The sequence below is a fragment of the Geospiza fortis genome, unplaced genomic scaffold, assembly GCF_000277835.1.
Source record: "Geospiza fortis unplaced genomic scaffold, GeoFor_1.0 scaffold246, whole genome shotgun sequence".
In the NCBI taxonomy this organism is placed as follows: domain Eukaryota; kingdom Metazoa; phylum Chordata; class Aves; order Passeriformes; family Thraupidae; genus Geospiza; species Geospiza fortis.
Genome location: NW_005054476.1, coordinates 476326 through 502264, shown reverse-complemented (window position 1 = coordinate 502264; position 25939 = coordinate 476326). Strand labels below are relative to the sequence as shown.

The window sequence follows — 25939 nt, the reverse complement described above, 5'->3', positions numbered from 1 at the left end:
TTTCACCCCTCAGTCTCTCAAAGTCAACATATCTTGAAGTTGTCTTCAAAAGAGTCCAGCCTCCTTCTTTTTCAATATAATTTATAACATTTTAAAGCCTGCAAAATAGACATTAATAGAAAAGGTAGGAGAATAGACAGCTGATTTTAGCATAGTTAGACAAGCCATTCTTACAAAGAAAGGAAAAGATAGGATGACTAAAATTGAAGTAGTGGAGTTTATAGTGGAGAACGCAACAGAGTGGGAGAGAAGCTACTCTGAGACCAGTGAATGGACTGGCGTCATCCAAATAAAACACATGAGGGATCTGAAACTCCCTCTCCTCCCTGGAAAGGCATGGCTAGGTGAGACCAAGCTATGAGTACTCTCAGTCAGAAGAGTGGTTCCCGAGCTACATGACTGCCTTGAGCTCACTGTGCAACACCAGCTACCCAACCCTGGATGCCCCAGATTTTCCCCCTTACACATGGCTGCAAGTTGCTTTTGCAATATCAGTGACCTGGGTATGTGAGAGCAAAACTCTCAGAGAGAATTAGATTCAAGAGGCTTGAAGCTTCTCAGGAAGCTGAAAGAACTGGAATTTCATTGTTCATTGCCCACTAGAGCCAGTTAAAAGGTCAGAAATAAAAGGTTATTGACCTGTAGATTTTCTTGAGACTCAGAGGGCACCATGACTTCAGCCCTCGAGTTCTTCTCACAACACAGGGATCATAAAGGTTTTGCAGGTCACTGACTCCATAGCATATGAAATCAGGAAAATATCTGGTAAATTTACTCTGCATTTTATATTATTGCAATTGAGTTTAAATAAATTACTAATCAGTATCACTAACTGGAAAAGCTTATGAAAGACACAACTAATCCCACTGCAAGAAATACTAAAAAACATTCTTTAGCCTAAATGCTACAGAGATTATAAGGTCCTATCTGACCTTACAGTCCATTAATCATAGTTGTTTCCCTATAGCAAAACTAAGATCCTCTATGTCTGATTTTAGTTTTTCTTGTATTTCTTAAATTATATTTCTCAAATTATATTTCTCATGGTCCTTCTAAAATCTATGCAGCTACCACTTCTTCAAACAAATACATGCATGCAACAAACCATATTATTATATATTACGCACAAGAAGGGTTTGTTCTTGACATGTTGCCAAGAATGCTTGAGAACACAAGACTCTCTATCACTTTGATCATGAAAGACAAGTGGTTCCAGTTATTTGAAACTTTATTTGACAGGATGGAAGTAAGATAGGAAGTGAAATGTTAAACTCCACTGTAAAGATCAATGCTTGAGAAACATATAAACAAAACAGAACAGAAGAAGTGGATTTTCAAAAGGCAAAACAAATGGAGGAAATTACTCTGGTGTACATTTGATCAAATACCCCTTTAAAAGCACTGCCCTCATGCAAGTGAACTCTTGATTGTTGGTGTGCTCAGAGCACTCTCGCTAATTCTAGAAAGCCGCTGGCTGGCAACAGCATATTGCTAGTGCTTAACAGTGCTAATCAGCATCAAAATGCTGCTGCAGCTTTATGAGCACCTTTTCACCCACATTCTTCCCTCACAGCAACTAAATCCTTGAAGTCAATAGAATTAGTCCTGATCCAGGCTGGTGGAAATGAGAGCAGAATAAGCACCTTGTCACTTCAACTGATAATCCTTGTAATAGTCTTCTTTTAAAGGAAAGCAAAAACCACTGCCTGAAGAAGTTACCACAGCTTTCAGCTAGATTGAATATTTTACACAGAAAGGAAAACCTTGGAGAAATTACATCAGAAGTGGATGTTTATTTTAGTTTGGTTCCTCTGACATTACTGAGCAACTCTAGTTTTGCTTCAGGCCAAAAGTATATTATATAGATGAAAGGCCAATAGCTTATCTAGCCAGTCTGATCACAGTTAGGATAGGACTAAGCAAGAGAAAATTCATAAGATAGAAATACTTGCTGTATTTTAAAATATTCAAAGAGCTGAGGAATTCTTTGCGCTTTCCTTTGTATGGAGTATATGCTTAAACACCATTGGCAGGCAATATACTAAATGAGACAGAGCAAGCATTGTGGTGGCTGCTGTTCTTGTGATCTTCTCAAAGTCAGCTGGGTCAATAGCCCCAGAAGTACACATTTTTCCGCTAATGAAGAGAGAATGTATCTGAAGCACTCTCCGCTGCTAGGGACCACTGCACATGAGGCAGAAATGCAACACAGCACAGCTGCCATAGGCATTAATATTTTCTGAACTCTGCTTTGTACTCCAGGGGATGATTCTGTGGAGAAGAGCACATAACATGTAGCCATTGGATAGTAAGCTAGTAAGCAATTTTTTTCCCACAATAACTGCCCCTTTGTGGATGTTTTCATCTCACAATATCACAGGGCAAATGAAAACTGGTTCATCCATTTTTCATCAAAGGGCACACAATTTCAAACAAGCTCACCCTGACCATGGAGGAGGAGTAGGCATGGGAACCTGCAGCTCAGAGGGTGTACAGTATCTTCACACATCCACTGTTGCAGAACTGTCATGCAGTTCTGCTGTAGTAACATCACACTGCTGGGAAATCCATTTTCAGTTCACATATGAGAAACAAGAATTCAGTCAATTCTAACTAGAGATTTATAAGCCCAGAGACTAAGCCACTAACCTTCCTGCTGTCTTTTTATCTAAGAAAATCAGTTTCAGCTGTTAGTCTTTTTCTTCCTCTAGTGAAAACTTGATCATAATTCCTTTGAGACTAAAGAGCACATCAATATTTGCAATATGAGGTCTGGAATAATATATTAGGACCTCAAGTGCTTGTTGAAGAGATCTGTGAGATAAAACCAGTGACAAACATCATTGCCAATACCCAGTTGGTAAGCCAAATAAGAGTCTTATGTGTCCGGTGATCTGCTTTCAGTCTATTTGATTCTGAGCAGATTTTGGAGAAAGAAGGAAATAGGACATTCCCATCATATTCTCCCATAAGGAGAAATAAAGAGCCAGAAATGCATCAGACGTCACAATAAGCACTTAAGAATCAATAGTGATAGCCTGATGTCTGTAATTCCTCCAGAGCACTATAACAGAAGAGCCTCCAAAATGTATCTCCACTTATCTTTCCACTGTTTCCTTATGCTCTGACATCTGAAAACACTTGTTGTTTTATTATTTCTTGTGCTGGACATCTTGTTCTGGGTGTAGGTTGAAACATCTGCATGCTGTGAGGTGAGATATATTGACATATGGTATTAGAACAATAACAGATTACATTTTGCTTTTGTTGTATTCATAATAGAGATATTGCAGCTGTTAACCCGATCTTTTCTGTTCATATTTTTCTCCACCTAGTACTGAATGCTCCACTCTGTTTCCTTCCCTGTCTGTTCCCAATCAATAGCCATTGATCCTCTGTGTCCTTTCCTTCTATAATTTGGTCATTACTAAGAGCTGAAAGCTTTCTCCTCCATGGCTCAATATTTACCAGCTGTTTTGAAATTACATCCAAAAGCCGAGCTGACTGACACACACCCTGAAGCAATAGAGAGGAAAGAGCAGGAGAGCATCTCCTGCAGAAAGAGCCACAGGATCTCATAGTATTTTTCCATAGCTGTTTCAGCTAAACATTTTCTTCCCACTCCCTTAGTTCTTCTCAATCCCATGCCTGTAGAGCTGAGAATTTGGGCACTGCTGCTGCTGACACAGTGTTTGGGCTAAACCCAGGCACCAATGGTGCTCAATAATTCTTGGATCAGAGGTAAAGGTTCATCTTAGAACACTCTGATGGTGACTGAAGCAATAGGGGTATTTTCACACAAATTAATCCAGCAACACTAGTATATAACTATTTAAAGAGTTCTCTGAATTGCAGTAACTGGTCAAACCTGTTTTAACAACGCCTTCTGGCATGGAGAACAAGCAGCTCCAGTAAAGCTGCTGCTGGAGGGGAGCTGATGTTTCAAATGGAAGTATTTTACATTAGTTTGGACTTTCTCCAGGCAACTGTAAATGATTTTTGGGACAGGGCAAAGTACTTCAGCTATGTCCCTAGATCAATCATCATTCTTAGTTTAGTATTCAGTACATTTTTTCCCACCTTAGCAAAACATATCATTGTAGGCAGATTGTGTATTCCCACCGTGTAGTTTAACACAAGCTGTTAATGACTTGTGACTTCCTCATGCAGTCAGGCAGAGAACACTCATTTCATACTAGGCAGGTAAGCAAAACTTAAACCAGACAATTCAAAAAAGAACAGGCATTAAGAGAAGTTAAAATAACACAATTTTATATACCTGAGTAATGGAGACAAAGCATGGGAGGAAAACAGCAATACATTGAGAGCCTTCAATGCTTACTTGGAAGACTCATGCTCAAGAAATGACTGGATGTGACACTTACTGTCGTAGTTTAGTTGACGAGGTTGGACTCAATGATCTCAGAGGTCTTTACTAACATAAATGATTCTGTAATTCTGTTAGACAGGAAAATCAGCTCAAGGCAGGAGTTCTAGAAAAATGTCAGTAAGAAAGTTCTCCAAAGTACTTATAAACCTTGGCTTAGAGAATTCATTTAACATAATGGGGTTCTTGGTCAACTTCTGATTTGTTCAGTTGGACTGTCAAGACACACTGTGAGACATTAGTCACATGACAAGAAATCATGTGAGAATATCACTTTAAATTTCATCAGCTGTCATGTGAATCCAATTTCTCCTGCCTTTCCAGTTCAAACAACTGAACTACATGAACATATGGATGTAAACAAGTCCTTCCTTTATGTAATAGCAACGTTGGTTGGAGTGGAGGGATGATGCAAATGAAAGCTTTTTGTAACACTTTACGAGAACCTCACTTCACTTGAACAGGGAGCAAACTGGTATTTGCAATCAATCTGGTTCCAGTAATTAGAGGGATCTTCTAAATCTACTCCTTAGTGGCAAGACACTCTATTTACTGGTTAATTAAAGACTCTTTCTTAAGCAATTTCAGAAGAGACATTAAAAAAAAAAAAAAAGAAAGAGGATGCAGGGCTGAAAATACTGGTTAGGCTCTAACCAAAAGAAGAGATTTTACATTTATCCACTTGCCCATGTGTGCCTCTGTTTTGAAATATCTTGTTTCCTTTGATAGAGCTGAGGCTGAAAAGGAAGGTGCATGTGTCCTAACAGCTTCATGGGCACAACACCCAGCAGTGGTGGCACACCTGGGTTCTCTCTCGTACGTGCAGGCAAGTCACACTGCATGGCAGGTCACTCTGTCATCAACGCAGGGCTTCCAGGTTCTCCTAGGCTGGTACTGTACAAGAGAGGTGGAAGGGCAGTAAGGGACTGATTAGTAGATGTACAATATTAGCACAATTTTATGACTGTCAAACTGATCAGGGAAAAAGTATGTTGTGATATCCTTACATGTTAAGATATCTCCCTTAGAACAAATTTTCGTGTGTTTTGTTCTAGCCATCTAGCTCATTATTTTTCAGAGTAAGGTGGTCCAGAATCTGCATGCTATTCAAGGCTCCAGAAAATCAGAACTTGTTTTTGTCCCACACCACAAACTTCTCTGTTAACCCCTTGTTATCAGAGCATAAACCAGTAAAAATTACAGTTTGCACGGTTATATCCCTGTGACTCCTTCTGCTCAAGTTATTGCTCAGTAAAATCACCCACACAAGATTCTGTCCCTCTTTGCCAATGTGTAGCATGAAGCCTTCCACTGTGGATTTGTTGTAAGAGCAAACACATCAGAAACTATCTGTGCCAGTGGGCACAAAATAGGCATATCAGTTAGGGGAGCATGTTTGGGCTGTTCTTTGATCTTAGTGTTAAACTGCAAAATCAGACTTCCCAAAGGCAAGATTTTAAATGCATTTTGGTAAGGCATCTAATCAGTTGTGGAAAGTTCTCAGATTCAGTGCTAAACTGTGTGCTGGGTGTCATTCAGTCAGGCAGAATTGAGTTGTCTCCCTGCCCCAAGCCAACAAGTAGCACTGGGCTCAGATCGGTACACTCAACAAGTTGCTAGTGCTTCAGCTAATATAGTCTGATCCTCTACAAGGCTTAATTCCTCAGACTTGGAATAGTGTTATCTATCCCCACACAGCTTTCTGTCAGTCCAGGCCATGAACAGAAAAAATGATGGTCTAGCCACAGAAAATAGCGCTAACCGTGGATTTGGTCCAGTTTGTTGTTAAAAAACCTGTGCTGCACTCTTCCTCTTAAATGTAACACTCTGAACATATGCAGTAATTTACTGCATAATAAAATATTTAATTTGATAATACTTCTCTAGCTCACAGCCTGGATATGAAAGATTTATTCAAGTCAAATACAGATGTCTCTTCTGCCCTGTATAACTTCTTACTCCATCCTTAACAGCATACAAATGAGTCAATTCAAGCAGTGTGCTGAGCACACATGGGTGCTGCAAGGGACAGCTGAGTACGAGGGCAAGGTGCTTTCTATGTTTACACCTGTATTTATATGTGTGTATATACACACATGCTGGTAAGCTTTTATTCAGATAAGTTAATTGAATGTGAGCAAAAGTGCAATTTATTGGGTCTTTGATTCAAAGGAGGTTAATTTCAGGGTATTCTAAAGAGCCTGTTCTTACTTATTTCCTCTTGCATACCCACTCTCCCTTCCCAGAAAAGTCCCATTTCCTGCCTGTGTAGTCTTAACCTTCCTGTGGAAGGGCTTGGGAAGCAGACTCCAGCCAGGTACCTGCGATGCTCAGTGAGCTGACAGAACAACATGCAAGAGTCACACACCATGATGCAACTCAACAAAGAAAGCCTTCAACTACTGCAATAGCTGTAATACCTTAGCAGATAGATGTGAAAACAGGTGCCTTTTTTTTTTCATATAGTAAAATCTGGCTGAGTATTTTGGAATAGAGGCTGCATAAAAGACCTCAGGAGACAAGTTGTGTGGTGGTGCTCCCTATATTGTGTTCACAGTCCTTAATTCAGCTGAAAACTACACTCCTGGCCTTCTGAGGGCTGTCTGCCTTGTTCCAAGTTCTTGCTATCTCACAGTGATTTGCATTTCCAGCAGGAGTAGTCTTCTGTCTCCTCCCTGGTTTGTCACTGTTGGGAAGTTTCTTTCTCCACCAATCAGGTTAGCTTTTGCAAAGCTCTACCTCAGTTTCTTCTGTCCTTTCACATATCTCCTCTAAGTAATTCTGCTTATTTAATCATCCCTTTGGACTCCTTCCTCATTCATTGGAGGGAAGTGTGACAGACAAATAAATCTTCAGCTGTCATCACTTCTGCCCTGGCCAGAAGAAGAACTGACAACCAAGGCTTTTCCCACGGCTGAGCAAACTAGAACCCATGGGCTACACGTTTGCCAGTAAATTAAACCACTAATCTGTTGTGCTTAACTGTTACAACAGGTCTAGGCATACTTTCTGCCTGGGCAAATTTACATTCCCCTAAATTTATTGACTTAAAGATATTACTGATTGAGTAGTAGATTCTGTCCTTGTAACGGGATGTTTTTAGCTCCTCATTGCATACTTTTCAATGGGAGTGATCAGTCTCAATTCACTGATCAAAAACTGATCACAACATGCAAAAGGCAAAACCTGCTGTGGTTAAAGTCAGCAAAGTGCTATGCCATGCAGCTTGTTCTCTTTGTGTAACTCCAACGCCCAGCATCAATCAAGAGGTGAAAGCTGCTGACAAAGGCCACCTTTCATGAACATTTCCACATTCCACCATTTCCTCAGCCCTTTGTTTCTTCCCTGGGAAAAAAGAAGCTGTTTTGCTTTGCTCCCAAATTCTCCGAGAGTACATTTCCCAGCAGTGCCTAATGAAGTTCCCTTGGAGCACATCACAGTTCCCCATCACCTTCTGGTGATGAAAGAGTTATGAAACCTCACCCTACCAATATTCACAGGGAAGAGCACAGAGAGGTCACAGAGCATGCCCTCTGTAAAATGTCCTCAGCAACAGCCACATGCAGCCCAATCTCCCTTGCTGACAGCAGGGACAGTCATGCAGTACACAACTCTTAGCCAAACTCTTCAATTCTTTGTTATAAACTGGATCCAAACTCAAGGCTATTCAAAGCATGTCATAGTCAGCATTTAGGAAGATTGCCTCCAGATGGGAGACACAATTTCTTATTCTTCATACATTATGTGGTAGAACAACCTGTTGCTTCTACTCATTTATTCTACATAACCAAAATTGAAATTTTCACTTGATTATTCCAGCAGATGTTCCTGTAAGATTCTTAGCAACAAAAGTTAGACTTGAATCTCATTGGCTTTGCAGAACATGGGTTTATATAATGGTACATTTTCACAGTGTACAGACACTCCTGTAGATTTAAAAACATATATATTTTTGGTACACATAGCAGCATCAGAGATTTTTTTTTAATTTCTCAAGACAATAAATACCAATTTACATTAATTTAAATGCCAAAGTCAATGTTGCCAGGAAGTTTGAGATTTTTCTATTGGAGGCAGAGAGATTCCAGCTCCTGAACACTTCTAGCTGGCCTTATTAACAAAAGGCACACTGTTAAGAAGGCTGCAGAGAGATTATGTATGATCAGATGAAAGCAGGATTGGATATGACTATCTGAATCACACTAAATAATACCTGAGGGAGGTTTGAAACTGAAATCCATATACAGATATTCAGCACTGATTTGATAGTCTTACAGCTCATGAAACACTTTGTAGCTCAGGCCTGTTTGACTATGATCACACTTCTTTAATGCAAAGAGAAAGAAGTGAAAATTTTAACTATTTTAAGTATTTTTCTTAATAGCTAATATCTTGAAAAAATAACATTCAATTTTTTGGTTGAAAATATGTTTTTTTTTAAACTGTCATGGTCCAAAACAATAGGTGAAAGACTGTGGCTGAAATTCATGGAAAAGGGAAACAATATAAATCTAATAGTTGAATGTGCAAGGGCTCTTCCTTATAAAATTCTCCCTGTTATGAAGATAATTTTTATCCACATACACCTGTTTGAGAGAAGGCTTGTGGGCAATGGCAACAGCCAAGGCACCCTTCACTTTTTTGCCTCCTAAAAAAGCCTCTCATACTGCAATTTGAGAATTTTCAACACCTTCTCTGCCTACCATATATCAGTGCCAAAAGAATGTACTATTAGCAAGATTTGTACTTTGTTGACTACATGTCTGCATAAGCTGTGCTCTGTTTCACACACCCATTTCCTACTAATTTCTTTGTGAGAATTGTGTTACCAAAAAGATTCAGAATCAAGACCCAGCTACAGGCACAAAGTATCACTTACTGAATAACAGCAGGAAATACTTCCAAACCTTACAGATTTTAAAATATTTGCTAATCAACCATCTTCCATCCCAGAGATTATCTACCCTGTCCTTTGGAAAGATATGGCCTGTCTATAAAATAACAGTGATTTTTAGGTGCCTTATCAGAAAAACACTGATCCTTTCTTTATTGTACCATGAAAATACAAACATGCATGTGGTTGAGCAGCAGACTATATCTTGTATAAATAATCAATATAGTCAGGGTTCTTAGAGCGAAGGTCCTTGTGAAAGAATCATAGAATGATTAAGGTTGGAAAAGACCTCTCAGATCACCAAGTCCAACCATTAAGAAGATACAATATATGGAGTTTGTGATTTGATAGATACTGCCCACTCCACAAGAGACTCTAAATTCAGCAGGTATGTAAACTGCACTAAAACGGCCTTTCTACTATTGTGCCATTTCAGCAGATAATTTTAAAAAGAAAAATATCTGTATATATTTAAAACATGGCTAAACTGAAGAGATATATGACCTGATGGGTGAGAGTGGATACATATGCAGACTCCAGAGCAGGGCCCAGTGCAAGCACAAGAAACAATGGACACAAACTGAAATGTAACAAATTCCACTTCCACAAAAGCAAAAATATTTTACTGTGAGAGTGGTAAAATGCTGGTACATGTTGCCCAGAAAGGTTGTAGCATATCCATTCTTGGAAATGCACAAACCTGACTGGACATTGCCCTGAGCAACCTGCTATGAGTCACCCCGCTGAAAGCTATAGTAGAGGTTGGATTGCACCATTTCCAGAGGCCTTTTCCAATCTCGGGCCTCCTGGGATACAATGATTGTGTGATGCTTGAACATGCTGGATAGGCACTCATTTTCAGTCTTCATACCAATAAAACTACAAAATTATTATGTGCACCACTTTCCAGTCCAAGATCTTCCGTCCCTTACTGCAGGCTCAGGTGAAAAATGAGATGGTGAAAGAGCATTTCCCTGAGCCATGGCTGCTGGCAGGCATAATAACTCTGACACTGGTTACAGAGTGCTCTAGGAGAGGCAGCACAGAGTCTCAATGACTTCAAGGAAACTCTCTCATACCCAGGAAAGCAAAGAGAACCTCCTCAGGAAGGTTAGCTGTGTCACAGCTTCCTGCTGTAGGGTTTCTCACAACTGCTCTGATGCATTTTATCAGGTAATTGATCCATGCAGGATGCTGAGATAGAGTGACAACTGTCTGCCCCAGCCTGACTGTAGCCCTAGTCCAAGCATTTGGTTCCAGGATATGACCACTGCTAACAGCACATTCGCTGAGCACATCTCCATCAGAGGCGCTGGTGGTGTCCAACAGCAGCAGAAAATGGGTGGATTACTAGTTTTCATCACCATAAGAACAGAAGGAAGTAAATTTGGGATTTTTGTATCTAATTCTTCACAAATATTGTAAATTCTCAGACTGGGCTGTCAAGATCACCAAGCAGTTAGTCTCCTCCTGTTTATTCAGAGAAGAAAAAAGAAACATCATCTCCCTCTTTTCCAATACAGTTCTTGGCAAACTGCTGGAAAGTATTTCATAATTTTTTTAAATGCACACATCACTGTCTAGACAGGGTAATATTCAGTGAACAGTTATGTTTCTGCATTTTATGAAACTAATACAGCATATTAAGGAAACTAATACAGTGGAATGAGAAAATAATGCTAGATAAATTCTGACTGCGACAATCTGAAAGTATTAAAATTGTGCTGTTTAGATAGGATTTTCCAAGTCATCGTAGTTGATTTCGGCATATTGTGTTTTTCAAGCACCCTTAAGTGAAAAAAATCTGTTTGTCCATGGACCAATCTTTTTGATAGCCTCAGTAAAAAATTACACAGTTTGGCTCTTTCTCAACACTTCATTTTAGTAGTCTGCAGTGCTCCATCACAACATTTTTTCCTGTAAGCATGTGCCTCAGTCCTGCAAGTGATGTATGCTAACATTGTGGTCTCTGAATTAATCCACTGAACTCAAAAGGAATACTCAGGCTGTGTGAAGTTAAGTACACACAGACATGCTTTCAGGGTAAAGACTGTATATGAGATGACAAGGGGAAAGCTAAGGCATTTTATAGGCCAGCTTTTAACCAGATTAGCTTAACAAACATCAGGGGGGAAAAAGGTTTTGTCTATTTTAGAGATCAAAATTAATCCGTTATTTGCCCTTCCAACAAAGTTTAATATTACTGTTATGTCTTATTTTTTAAATATTCTTATTTGGAGGGCTTGATTGTACAATTGTCTAAACAGCCAGCTTGTTTGTCTCTGAATTTATAAAACCCACACCACATTTTTTAACGGTTTGAAGGAGTTTTTACCACAAATACTATTTTCATGCTTGTAACTTTAAAATTATCTAAAGCAGTAGTTTAATGCTTGTAACTTTGAAATTAACTACAGCAGGAGGAAGAAATTACTTGTACTTCTAAGGCCCAAAATAGCTGCAAAGAGTGAGAAAATGTGCCTTAGCTTATTGGCAGCTTCACCTGTAATTATCTGAAGTTGAGCCTCAGCGTAGAGTCAGGATCCAGGTCCATATCCCCAGTTTCTGGGGTTGCAAACAGCTCCAGTAATTTTTCAGTTTGCTGCCTGTGGTCTCAGTTAAGAAACACCAAGCAGCAGCTCAACATGACCCTGCATGAAGCTTGAGATGAGTGTGCTCTACCCTTTCATGACAGCAAGATGGACCATAGATGTCATTGGGCTTTGATCAAGTTAATATATGACTGCAGAGATCCATTTATTCTACTGTAGATATTTGTTTGTCAGATAAAATATCTTTTAAGTAGAAACCCAAATTCACTATGTGAGGTTAACCAAGTACAGTTGCTTGCATGACACAAATGTCATGTTTTTGTGGAGGAAAAGTGCATGACAGAAAAATTCTTTTTTTTCCCCATCCAGTCTCGCCCAAGCCCAGCAACTGTGAGAACAGAAGAAACCCCAGAAAATCTTTTCTAGGTTCCTAGGAAACTTCCTTTAGCATCTTGCAGGCTATTAGGTCTTCTCCAACTGGAAGAAAGTTCCTATGTGTCTCAAGGTGCCCTTCTCAACCTTTTTATTACAAACGCCTCCATCCCTGGGCAGAACCAAAGCATCTCCCACAAGAAGCTGCTTTTAAGCCAAGACGATGTCCCTTCATCCCCAGCACCCTGCAATGCTGTGGCCAGGAGGACACAGGTGGGTTTCCCAGCCGCTGCCAAGTCACATGTCACCTTTGTATTGAAAATCAAGTAAACTGAACATCCATCACAAGAAGATCAGAAAATAAATCTGCAAGAAACCACTGGGTGATGAAAGTCAGATTCACTGCTCTGTAGCCAAAAGGGAGGTGTTTTCACCAGTGTAGGAGGTGGAGGAAAGGGAATTGCTTGTATCAACTCAAATTGTTTTGCTGAAAATGTAAAGTAGCCAATAAATCAAGACATAAAATACCCCCAGTAATCGGGAAAGTGTCTGGAGACTCACAAGCAAGGTGAGGCAGTCCCTTGTGAGAGCATCTGCATCAGCCCACCTGTTCCAGAAACCCGTTTGCAGGATCAAACAGGAAAGGCATGCTTCAGCCAGAAAAGGACATTCAGAGGACATATATCAGCACTGATGACTAACCCTTTTATAGCCAACAAAGCCCTGGCTAACACATCACATCAGGCATTACTTATGACACAACTACTTCCAGGGTTTTTGACAAGTTAACCAGAAAAAGCTAAGCACAGGTCAGTGCCACACAGGGCTGCAAACAGCTATTAGCTACAAGCTGTGGGGCTGAGACATAGAGGTAGAGCAGGATAAATGCAGACACTCCACAGGATTATCCAGCCATGGTATATAGCTCCTGGACCATATTCAGTGGCAATATGAAAGCAAATGCTTTCAAAAGCTTTTTACCTCCCTTCCTCCTAATTCTGCAATATTCACTGCTCCCTGTCTAACTATAAGGGCTGGGGCAACAGCTCCACCAGGAATTTACACAGGTATGGACAAGAGCAAAAATGGGGTGAGGCAAAGTAAAGGACACATTCACATGAAAAGGAAAGCTGGACCACTATCCTGTATACTCAAGGACACTTCCACCAGCCACTAGTCTCCTCTCACAGATGCTTCCCAAACCTTGAACCAAGCCACTCCAGCCAGCCAATAACCCTTGGAGGAAGTCCACATTGGTTGAGTCCCTTTATAGGACCCCCAGGCTTTAAAACGCTCTTTCCAAGTGTTTTAAGACAAGATGTTTTTTTTCATGGAATGGAAAAGAAAGCCTATTGCCTCTAAGATAAAAGGTCCAATCTGCATCTTTCTTTTGCTCAGTACCTCTCCATACTGGGAGGGATGCCAAAGAGCAGGATAACATTTTAAGTCTGTGTAAATACTCTGCTACCAGCAGTTCCCTAAACTTGTCTGCTTCCTATCAGCACTCTTTAGGTAAAGAGTAACCATCTGCCTGAAAGAATTATTGTTCCTCACTACTTTGTAAAAAGCCAAGTTGCTTGTGTTTATCTGATGGTAAGTCTTTCCTATTTATTTTAGACCTAGTTCTGTTAGTTTCGGGAGACAGTATCTCTGTAAGTAGTTTAACCCTTCTCAAGCCAATTAACAACACTAATGAGATTACAAGTTTTCACAGCCAGTCTTACAAAGCAGCCTGACATCTTGTTGATTGTGCAGTGCACCTGGTGCCTCCAGGAGAAGGTGCTGGGAGAACTGAAGAGGCTCTGCCTCTACTTCTATTGCACCTTTCAATCCCCCATGTACCAGCTTCTCAGCCTGAGGCTGGGACTAAGTGGTTTTGCTCCTTAAGGAACCTGTTGTTGGGATGAAATGTGATGAGGTATGTTAAAATCTCCTAGAAAGGACTGCAGGTTTGTAAAATCTTAGTTTGTATTTGTGCCTTTGGCTCACATAAATATGTAATTACAATTAAGTAACACAGCCATAAAGTTTACCTTTAATCAGAGCATGGACTATGACCCACAAATTCCAGAGTAATCACAAAATATCTAATGAACTTCATCTACTACCAAGAGCTAAGTAATTTACTGAATGTCTGATAACATAAAGAGAAGGATTAGGAGGGGTATTGGAAGAAACTCCTGTGGCTTTGCCTCCTTCATAACTCCCCATTGCTTCAGAGATACAGATTATGGTTTCTAGGGTAACTAGACACACACACACACAAAAAAGGACACATTGTCTAGTTTGGTTTCCTGAGAGTGTCAGAGCATTGTCAGGCCAGAAGCATTGCCTAACATAATTATGAAAGAGATCTGTAATTTATTTAGCCACTTATTTTAATTCACAGTCACGCCTTATGTACCATGTTTTGTTTTAAGGGTAATTATCATATTTAAATGTAGAGTTTCTAGCAAATAGTGAAACTCTAAAATTCAGACCATTATTAAGGACACACAGAAGACAGATGGTTTTTGTGTATTGTGTATGTGTATATGCTACTACTGAGTGAGTTTGGATTTGGCTTCATGACACACACAAACATAAAAATTTGAATAAACATATGACTTTTCTATAGTATTTATGTTTCTGTATGGTTTACATGCGTACACACACCCAGATGACAGACCATTTCACAGCCCTTCACACTGTAGAGGGGACTAAATTATGCATGTAAGGGTCAAAAATGATGCCATGCTGGGTAAAAGTGAGGACTAATTATCCTTTACAACAAAAGTGACTTGTCTGGTGTTTGCCAGCCAGCATTACGGGCACACGTATGTGTTCCCAGGTGCACACTTGTGCTGTGTCTCTGATGGAATTCTGCTCCTTTTTTTTTTTTTTTTTTTTTGAGATCAGGAGACACCATGCACCTCCTGCAAAGCCCACAGGGCACTGTCACCAGGAAGGTTTTGGGCACAACAAACATTTTTCACCTACAGTATGGGCACCCCTACCCTCTTCTCTCTGCACTTTCAAAGCTTTGTGCCGTTGCATCTGAAGAAGCTGCATGATTCCACCTCTTCAGGACCCAACTTTCCCACTTACCAAGGTCTGTGTCACTCAGAGACAGCATTCCTCCCTCCCTCCACTTTCATCAGGTCATGATGCTGGACCATACAACCAGTTATCAGTCTGCCCAGCTACCAAGGACCTAAAGGTGATGCTACTTAAAGCCCTGGCTGGGACAATGGCACTATACCAAACTGTGTTTGGGCATGTTCCCAGGCATGGAACAGACTGTCAGTTCTGCTCAGTCATTTGAGAGCCACAGTGTGGTTTTGGCCCATGCAAACTTGCACTCCTCTGGAGTGTTCCTGGGTAGGGTTCAGGAGCCAGAGCACTCCAGCAGCCACTCCAAGCAGTCTGCATGCAGCCACCCTGTCTTGCCAGGACAAGAGGCTGCTCAAAGGACTCAAGGCTGTTTCCTGCCAGCTGGCCTCCATGCCAGACCATCCCCAGGCATATTCAATTTACCAGCATAAACAGGGCCTTTGAGACTTTCACAGGTCAGGGCTGATCACCCCAGGATGCTCAATGAAGCTCTAGTCAATGCTAATGAGCTGATTTTTTTCTAATAATTCAAGGCATTTAGTTTCCACACTTACTATGAATAAAGCAAATGCCTTGCAGATGTCTTGTAAAGATATCAGTTTAAAACCTCAATGTAATTATTTTTTTACACTCTCACCATAAATATCAGAACCTCCACTATAAGAAAACTTCCCAGCAAAGGAGTTTGAATCCATGACCAGATAGAGTAAGTAACCCTAAAATGACATCAGCTGAATCACTCTACAGCAGTTTGTTCATGCCCAGTGCTGCTGTAAGCATCCCATGCCCTGGTGAAATCCAAATAAAGGAAACCAACCCAGGTTATTGTCCAGCAAAGAGCTTGCAATAAGCACGGAAACTAATTTAACCTTACCTTGCTCTGTGGAAAGGCTGATTTCTTCTGTTATTCTTCATATTTGAAGATTCTCCAAGTGTCCCACTCCACCAGCCGAAACTGATGGCAAATATCTCAAACACAGCTTAAACAAGCCATGCCAAGGCCAGAAAGTCATTTAATAGTATGGCCCAACTCTTTGGAGCAAAGAAAGACCACAAAGAAACCTGCGACTTTTCACAGGGCAGCTGCAGGAGTTTTAAAAGAGGTAATTTAGATGTCAGAAAACTTGCTACTTTATATCTGGACAGTGTTCAGCAACTCTTTCAGGCCAGACAGGTGCTAAGCCAATGTAGATAATCAACAGCATTAAAAAGGTATTTAAGCAAACAACCAACCAAACAAAAAAACCCACCCAAAACTAAGAATGTACACACAAAAATGTAAGTAAGATGAAAAGTTCAGAGTCAAAGAGTTTGACTATACATGTATATAGAACAATGGGAATGTTTTACGTGCAGCCAGGATTTTCTGACTTGAGAATAATTAGAAAGGATTCAAGATGCCTAATTCCACTTCCAAGTGGTATCAGGCACTAACTAAACCGTACTGCAAGCACTAACAAACTTGCATTTCCTGTTCTTAAATGTTTTGAGGCTCTCTGAGTTTTAACTGCTGAACTTTGAGATAGAGATCATAGTAAGAGCAGCAGTAGAGAACAAAGGGAAGGAAAGTGCAGCTGAAGCAGAAGCTTAAACCAAAGCATTTAATTGCATGCTGCTGATGTGCTTCTTTTAAGAGAACATAAAAAAGGGCATTATAAAGGATTCAAAGCATTTAGTGGCGAGGAAAGAGGGGAGGAACAGACAACACTTCAAATAAACATTCCATGGAGAGGAAATATCTAATAATTTATTGACCTTCAGTTTCACATTGTGAAAAAAGTGAGTTTTACAAAATCTTAAGACATAGTAGCAAACAACATAGACAATTTTACTTCTTCACTTGCAGTTTTCTTTTAGCACATGAACCACATCTTCAGTGGCCAGGAATGGGAACATTATTCTGTTGTAATCACTCTTGTTCTGACGGTGTCAGACATATAGAAAAGGGGCTGCACAATTACACCAGAAGAGGAAGGCTGTCCTTTGTTACATGTTTCTACAGTAACCAGCCTGCAAAATAAGAGGCACCTTCCCATCTTATGCCAGGGGTTTTGTGTGCACTCTGCTGTGAACTGCTTCTATCTAAGTCTGGGGTGTTTCGCAGGGCTGAAATGGTCAAATAGTCAGCCAGGATTCCCACAACAATTCACAGAGCAAGAGCCTCATGTAGTCCCTGCAGAGCCAGAGGCCCACCCTGACTTCAGTTTCCTTCAGCCTACACACAGGAATTAACTGAGGACTTGAAAGCAGACCACAAGTTTGGAAACAGCTGTAGAAAATTCATCCCACTTTTGGAAGCTGAATGGTGCTACAAAACAGATTTCATAAGCCAAACAGTCAGATGCAAGGCAGCTTCACCTCTGGACTCTGATCGGCTTGACAGAGAACACATATCTCAAAGCTACATGTCCTTATTCAAACACAGGGGCCCCTGGGGACCCAGTTCTTTACTTCCTGGTACCTTATGTAGTTGCTAGTGCCTGGGCAGAGGACAGGCAAAACACAGGAAGTCTGATTTTATGGCTCCCTTCACTCCTTAGAGTGATCCACAAGATGAAAGGCCAACAAAAATTCACGGCTGTTTGCTTCAACATGGCAACCTGTGCAGGTACAGGGATATAGAAAGGAGACCTATCCTAATCTGTTTTCCTATTGCTAAAGGTTGTCTAAGTGGAGGCAAGGGTAGAGAGGCTGTGGGTTTAAATACTTTTTTAATCTACCACTTCAAGGAATCAGTTTCATCAGTGGAACTATAATTTTATCACATCTAGCTGGAACCCACCCTTTTAAAAACTGCAAATGACTGCTTATTAATCGATGTTCTCTTAGCATTCACAGAACTCCAAATACTTTATTTCTGAAATGTAAAGAGTCTACTCCAAACAGCAAATCAAACGTAAGGCAGCACAGAGAAACTTCCAGTGACCAATGTAAACACTTTCAGATGACAAAACTTTCACAAATACAGCTACATCACTTTCACACAGAGAAAGGCAAGCATCACAAATGTGACTATTTTTGTTTTGCATGCACACATGCAGCTGTTTACTTATACCACAGCACACATCAACCATGTTACTGAATGTGCCAGTTTAAGTGGGCTCCAGAAACATTTAAGAAAAAACACAATACAATACAAGCTTCATTACAGGATCTGGCAAAGAAAGTACCTGTGAAACACAAGCTTCTGAAATTCCTAAGAAAAAGAGTAGCTTCATCTCTGTCCAAAGACCAGAATAATAAGAAACAATTTTATTTAAAAATCAAAGTTTGGTTTCTCAGGATTATCTGAGGCTTCTGAGAAACCAAGAGATTAAAGACACACCTGGAAAACAAAAATAAAAAGCAGCAGAGTTTGAGGGCTTTTTTTTTTCTTTTTAAGATAAGAGGTTTGAAATTCATTTTCTATCCCCATAAGAATTTTTCTAGAGCACTTGGGTCTTTGACATCTGGCCACTCAGATGATCTGAAATCCAGATGGATGAGGCAATCAAGTCAGTGCAAAATTGCTGCTCTTTCTTCTTTTTTTTTTTTTTTTAAGACTTCATCATTAACCTATGTTGAGGTTTTCTTTTCTGTTTTTATTCTTGAATCACCATTCTCCACTCCTTCAGGACAATGTGGCTATATTGTAGGTAACCCTCCTCCAACCCAATAAATAAATAAATAAGTTTGGACAATGACTTCATCTGGGCTTGGTATCCAGAAGCTCTTCCACAGTATTTGTGTTGCAATCAGGAAGCTGCACAAAGCGAGTGATGCAAGAGACTTTGGCTATTTCCAGGTTAGAAATTGAAAGGCATGACCAACAAATGAAATGTTGCAAGGACACCATCTACAAGACACACCACATGCAACCTGGGGAGCTGGTGGCCTGAGAAAGTGACCTCCATGGCTTCTTCCTTTAGTACACATGTAATTTTAAATCCTGTCTTGTAATCCTTCCATTTCCGACTAGGAAGCCACTCCTCCCTCCCATCTCCAAATGTTACCCAATAGTTTTCTTTCTTTGTGCAGCAGAGCAAGTCAGCAATCACAATATGTGCAAAACATACAATTCACACAAGCCCTTGCAACATGAAGACAATTGCAGGCATTGTTTCAGCATGCAAGCACTGAACAATAAATAACTATATCTACAACAAGTAACATAATAGGAAAGGGACAGACTGAATTATAAATACAGGGAAGAACAGGAACAATGAGCATTTTGGGGCTGTAATGTTTGTTCCCCACTGTTGAAAAACATTTCACCACTGGACTGGTCCTTATGAAGCAGAAGGTCACTTACTGCACACAGGACAATGCAACACAGGGTGTAACAGATGCTGTGGGCACTGCCCACAGGCAAGCACACTCCAGTCAGCAGAGTTCAGCAGCAATGCCGCTGTATCTTCATTCACAGCAGCATCTTGCTGTTTCAGACCTGGCCTGCTGCCCCTGCAGCTGGCGCTGGCACTTCAAACCACCACAAAGAGAGGTGACAACCATTTCAAATTTCACATAAAAACAGTGGGGTCCATGGAAATCAAGTGATGTGTGGTGCACAGCTAAGAGACGTTCTGTCTCTGTTTTTTTCATCTTTGAAGGACTGATTAACATGGGCATTAATCCACAATTACTAGCACAAGGTTTGTCCATTCATATTTAAACCACATGTTGAAGCACTGAAGACAGGGGTTTCTTCTCCCATTCCTTCATGTCTGGGTTGGATAATTTACAAGGTGCAGATGATTTTCTTCAAACGCAAGAAACGCTGAATTATTTTTCTTCATAAAAACTTCTCCAGATCTGAGGTTCCAATTATCTTCTCCAAATAATGGAGTAAACTAAAAGCATGAGAAGAGGTGGAGGGAAAGGAGAAATTATTTAAAAGGTTTTGCTGCAACAATATACCACAATGTTTTTTGTTAGATGTCAAAGAAAATCTAAAAGCTAGGCTTAGGATACAACCCAGCTGATGGGCTTCCCTGCCCACCCTGAACCTCAAGGTTCTTGTGCAATACCCAACTACTAATACATAAACGAGTCAAGAACATAATTATTTAGGGGCAGACTTTATTATTCTATTAACATTACTCTGCAAACAATCCTATTGACTGCAAAAAGACTGACTAATGTTTTGGGTATAAATTCAGTCACTTGAAACCTAAATCAAAGTGCCCTGATACACTTTAAAGTGGTAAGACTCTGTATCCTGCATACTTCCACATATTTATGTTCCCCCAAAATCTTAAAAAGTTTGTGGACTTGTTTTAAGCAAACAACCTTTTGTAACTTCTCTTTCACAAAAAAACACATGAACACTCAGTGTAGAGGTTTTTCTATACCTCAGTCAAAACCAACTGGGTTGGAGCAAAGCAGAAGGGAAGCTGAAGGTGTGTTGTCCCAATACCTCTATTCACCTAAACAAATTCTGAATTGAATTTACTCACAACAGAGAGGGCCACAGAATTCCCTTACTTAAAGTACATCTACTCTTAATTTAAGCAGAATTCTGCCTAATTTCTTTTTAAACAGCAATATACCATCCACCAATAAATCCATCCTAGAGTTCTTTATAAAATCAATTATTCAATGAGAAACTCAGCCTTTGGATGCTGAGATTGTGCTTTGCTTTTTCACTCTGAAGCTGTAACAAAATTCCAGCTTCCAAACCATCATCAGTTCATCACAATAATTCTGACAGCACTGCTACAATTTTAGAAGGCAAATCCTACTTCATTACAATGCAAATGAGCTCTAGTGCACTCACAGATCCTTTGAACACACCACATCTCTCTCAGGCTGTGATGTCTAAGAACAACAGAGAACATTCACAGGAAACAACCCAGCCTACATAACAGTCCATAGTGTTTTTGCAAGTGTGGGCTATTTTTTTTAATGTCTAAAAAAAGGGTCCACTCAGTGTTGATTAGTCTTTTCTAGGCATTCTTCAGTATAGCATGACATTCTTCCCATCAAAACAGACTATCAACATGGAAGTCAAAACAGTGTTTCTTGTCATGGGATGAACTTAAAAAAAAGCTATAAATAATTCCAAAACAGAGGGGAAAAAACCCAACCCAAAACTCCCAAGTTTGAGGAACAAGACAAAGTAGACTGAAGTCTTCCTGAAAGCTGTCAGACTGGGGCCACACAGCACCATGAAAACAGAGTAATCACAAGTAATTTCCTTTTTGGCCCTCCCACCCACTGACAAAGCAGCAGGAGTAAAAAGGAAAAAAAAACAACCCACTTACTGGATGAGCGCACAGCGCTGGAGAGATTTCAGACTACAGCTACATTCAGTTATCTTATGTGCTAGTTAAGCCAGATATCTTGTGTGTTAGTGAAGATAAAATAATGGCTTTTAACAAGATACTGCAGAGTAAGGAAAGCTTTTTGCACCGTTATATTCAGAGAACTCTTTCAAAATAAAACACTCCCTCATGCACTGTAAACTCCAGAACAATTAAGTGAGACTCAGAAGAGTAAGTCAATATTTTTCTTGGCACAGACCTGAGTCCGGGCATTCAATACTGCTGTTCTGATAACACTGAGAACTGCATAAAGTCAGTAATAATACAAATTAACTGAAGATATTGAGATGTAGTTCCCAGCTAGGAGGGAAGCTGACACACAGAAATAAGGGCTTCCATTTGCTGTTGGGGGGCAATTACGGTCAGTAACCAGGACCTGCTAAGTCTCTAGAGTTTAATCTGCTTTCCGAAGAAAATTCTGGAAAAACAAAGTAGAGAGAGGGCAGAGGGAAGAGTGTTTTCAAGGCAAACAATCACCTGAGAGCAGAGCATCATGGCACAACACTGCCCAATTTCACAGTAGATTTCAAAGCTGAGCTACTGCTTTGCATGGGCCCAACCTTGTATTCTTTACTCAATCAAAACTCCCAGTCAACTGAAAAACAACTACAGGAGTAACTGTCCGCCCTATCTACACTGCTTCAAAGACCTTTGGGGTTTGCATTTACTGCAAGAGTCAGGCAAATATCTACTGCTGCAAAAAATACCAAAAAGCCTTCCCAATGATATGTCCCAAACAGAAGAACCTAGAAGTCTTTACACACAACTTCTTCTTCCTATATTCTGGAGAACCTCTTCAGTCTGAACTTTTTGGTAACCCAGAGGCACATGAATAGCTTGTTTAATTACTGCAACTGTATTTATTTGCCTTTTTCTTATAACCTGCCTGTCTTCATGGGTACAATATACACTGCTCATATCCAAAAAGAAACTACCATTCACAGGGCATTGATTATTTAGGATCAAGGACATCACTATATTTATCAGTTACAGTTATTGGCAGTAACTGATTTTCTACTAAAGCCACAAGGACGAAATGGGGAATAAAAGCAACACAACACAAATGGGAGTCTACCAGGTTTGTTGCAAAATACATAGATTACGAGCAAAAATCTTCTCCCCTCCTCCCAAAAATAAGAAATGCACAACAACCCATCAAACAAGACTAAATTCAGACTTGCTTGTGAGAAGATACAATGCTGAAGTTGCATCTGGTAAGAACCTGGCCCATTATGTATAATTAAATTGTTTTGGAACAGTGTGTGATATAGACTAGTAATTATTTCAGGCTGCAATATTAATTACATATCTTCCTGACACTATACCTGGTTCAACATATATAAGCATAAGTATTTTAAAAAGTCTGCATTTTAAAGTGTCACAATGGAGAAAATCCAACCTTAGTCCATGAAGATGCAACCACACTGTCTAGCTGAGATTGAAAATTGGGCCTGAACTCCCTGTAAAACACCTATCATAAGACAGCTGCTTTCTTTAAAGGCTGTCTGCATGAAAATTCAGTGAATTCACTATCAGGCTTCAGCTCAGAATTTACTGTATCTTTTTTGCGTACTGCTACTGGATGCAGAGTGACCTAGTCTCAGTCATCAGACAAACAGCAGTGGAACCTCTGCTTAGCATGCATTTAGTACTTAAGAGCCAGAGTCAATTTAAAAAAGATTATCTGCATTTCCACACAAGTTGAAAATGTTATTTTTGCTCAGTCCTTTACATCTAAATCATAGAGGAAAAGGCCTTGTAAAGGCTAGTGCACGATATGTGGCAAACTGCTTCCAGGATCTGGGGTTGTCACAGATGCGGTGCCTGGCTTTCAACAGCCCATGAACATATGTGTCTCAGGTGATCCAGAGGTAAAACTGAATCAAACATACCCATCCCTCCTCAGAGTTGCTGCTGAAAAGTTTTTTGAAAAGCATTATTACAGTGAAATTCAAAGGTGTTATTTCTTACCTGATAACTTGTAATTGCCAACATATACACAATTAGGAGGGGAGGTGCTTCCATGTGCTGACAAATGCCGTGGGAATCAATGAATAGGGCACAGTTGTTATGCTGTTCCATGCATCTAACGTGGGATCGTAGCAGTCCAACGTCTTGCACCTCTGAATGCCAAAGTAGCCTCCAACCACATACAATTTGTTCCCAGATGCCACTGCATGGCAGCTCATTCGCTTCGCTGTCACATCTCCCACCTTAGTCCACTGGTATGCCTCACTGTTGAATTTATAAGCAGAGCATGCAGAGAATTCAGTATCTCCACCCATAATAAAAATCTGGTTTCCCAGAACAGCTGCAGCTGTGTAGCGCCAGGGCTGGGGGCAGGTGGCTGGTACAGTCCATCTGTTTTCACACTGATCATAGCACTGGACTTTGGGCAGCTTGTCATGGCTAACACTGGTACCACCAAAAGCAAACAGCTTCAGCTTCGCACTGACTACAGCTGCATTGCTTACTCCCTCTCGCAGTGGGGCAACCATGGTCCATTTGTTGGTCACTGGGTCATACTGTTCTACTTGCTTCAGGGATACTGAAGGGGAAGCTGGAAGGCAACCAGTTGCTGCAGTGTGCCCCCCTACTACATACAAACAGTGCTTAAGTTCGGCAGAGCCATGGCCAAACCTAGCCACCAGCATGGGAGCGGCCTTCGACCACTCCTCATGAAGGGTGTCATACACCCACACATCTTTGGAGACCCCATTTTCTGATCCTCGTCCCCCAGTGATATACACCTTGCAGCCAATGGCACAAGCACTGAACTCTTTCCGTGGGCTTGGAATGTCAGCCTTCGGAATGATCTCCTTTGCCTTCTGATCCACCAAATACAGCTTGTCACACATAAAGGTTTGGCCACCCAAAAGAAAAAGTGAATGGCCAGTTTTTCGGGGTCTGGCACACAAGCTGGTGACCACTCCATCATTCTGTAAGATCTTCAACTTGCATCTTATTGATTCTTCTACAATCTCCTTGCTTTTCCTTTGCTTGGTGATAAGTTCTTCCATGGCCACATTCTCCATAAGGTATATGGCTGGCAGAAGGGCCAGTCTCACTGTCTGCAGTAGCTCTGGCAGGTAACAGTGACGCTTACTCAGGTCATAGTTGACCCAGTTAATAGCCGATTCATATACCAGCCTTTCATCTTCAGTTTCTAACTCTTCACTGGAAAGGAGCTGCACTACCATGTCTTTTGGCAGCTGGAGGAAGTCTTCACTTTTACTGATACTCTGGAAGTTGCTAAGGCACATCCTCCAAGAGAGCTCATACAGCTTGGTACACTGATGAGCATCTGACAGCAGCAGCATACCAAGACAGTTGGTGGGATGAAGGTTTTTCTCCAAAAACTCTGCACAAGCATCCCGAATGTCCTGAAACTCCAGCATGTCACCAGCCTCCAGCAGTGACTCTGCATTTTCCTCATTGATGATAACTCTGGAGGAATATGCATAGTCCAGAAGAAGCTCCAGGACTTCTGGGTGAATAGAATTGTGAAAGTTGACTTCACTGTCCTGGCTCTCTTTCAGTCCTCCACTGAACATTGCTTCAAAATAGCGGCTACAAGCAGCTAGAACTGCTCTGTGGCAGGGGAACGACTTGTTTCCAGCATGGAGAAGTACATCTGTAAAGAGACGCTGCTGACGCAGAAGGTTTAGGTGAGTAAGGACACTATCAGCATAGGATGACTTGTGGAACAAGTATATGTTTATAGAGCCAGTACTGGCCCTGGACTTGCGATTTTCATGCATGCTGACCGACATTTTCTTTCACACCTATAAGCAAAGAAAAAATTCAAAATAAATAAAAGTCTAAACCATTTTTAGTTTTACATATCAAAAAATGTGCCTATTATTCACTACAGGATGGGGAAGAAAGAGCCTTAATTTACAGCTGAGTGGACAGAGAATTACATCTCCCTTTGGCATGCATTTATTTTTTTGTAAGCTGAGATTCATAAATGACATACTCTAAATTTGTTGCCCAAGAGCAGGTTTATCTTGGGAAACCTGATCTCCAACTTTCATAGCAATACAGTAAGCAAGTAAGTTGGAGAAAGAAAATGAACCTGGACTGATTTTCTCACCCTTCCCCAACCTAGACCAGCTGATTCATTACATACATACGCATGCACACGCTTGAAACATTCTCCCGTACTGAATCATAGCAGGAAGAGCTACCAGACAGAATACCTAAGGAATGTCAAAAGCTGCATAGAGAACAAAAACCTACTAATCCCATTAGGAAGCTTCCCTTTGGTATAGCGATTCCATATGCAACAACACAAAATGAAAAAAAAACCCAAACTTTAAAATAAAACTTTGGTATC

At 40.5% G+C, this 25939-nt stretch overlaps 1 protein-coding gene across 1 annotated transcript; it reads right to left on the bottom strand.

The window, feature by feature from the left end:
• Positions 1–17018: 17018 nt before the first annotated feature.
• Positions 17019–25379, bottom strand: ENC1 (ectodermal-neural cortex 1). Its single transcript, XM_031062998.1, has 2 exons — positions 23572–25379; positions 17019–20127 (listed from the first exon to the last, which is right to left on the bottom strand). The coding sequence occupies exon 1, from the start codon at positions 25371–25373 to the stop codon at positions 23604–23606; it is 1770 nt and encodes a 589-aa protein (XP_030918858.1). The 5' UTR covers positions 25374–25379; the 3' UTR covers positions 17019–20127; positions 23572–23603.
• Positions 25380–25939: the final 560 nt, after the last annotated feature.

Excerpts from the sequence above, each read along its gene's own strand:
- ENC1 (XM_031062998.1), bottom strand. The coding sequence starts at position 25,373 with ATGTCGGTCAGCATGCATGAAAATCGCAAGTCCAGGGCCAGTACTGGC.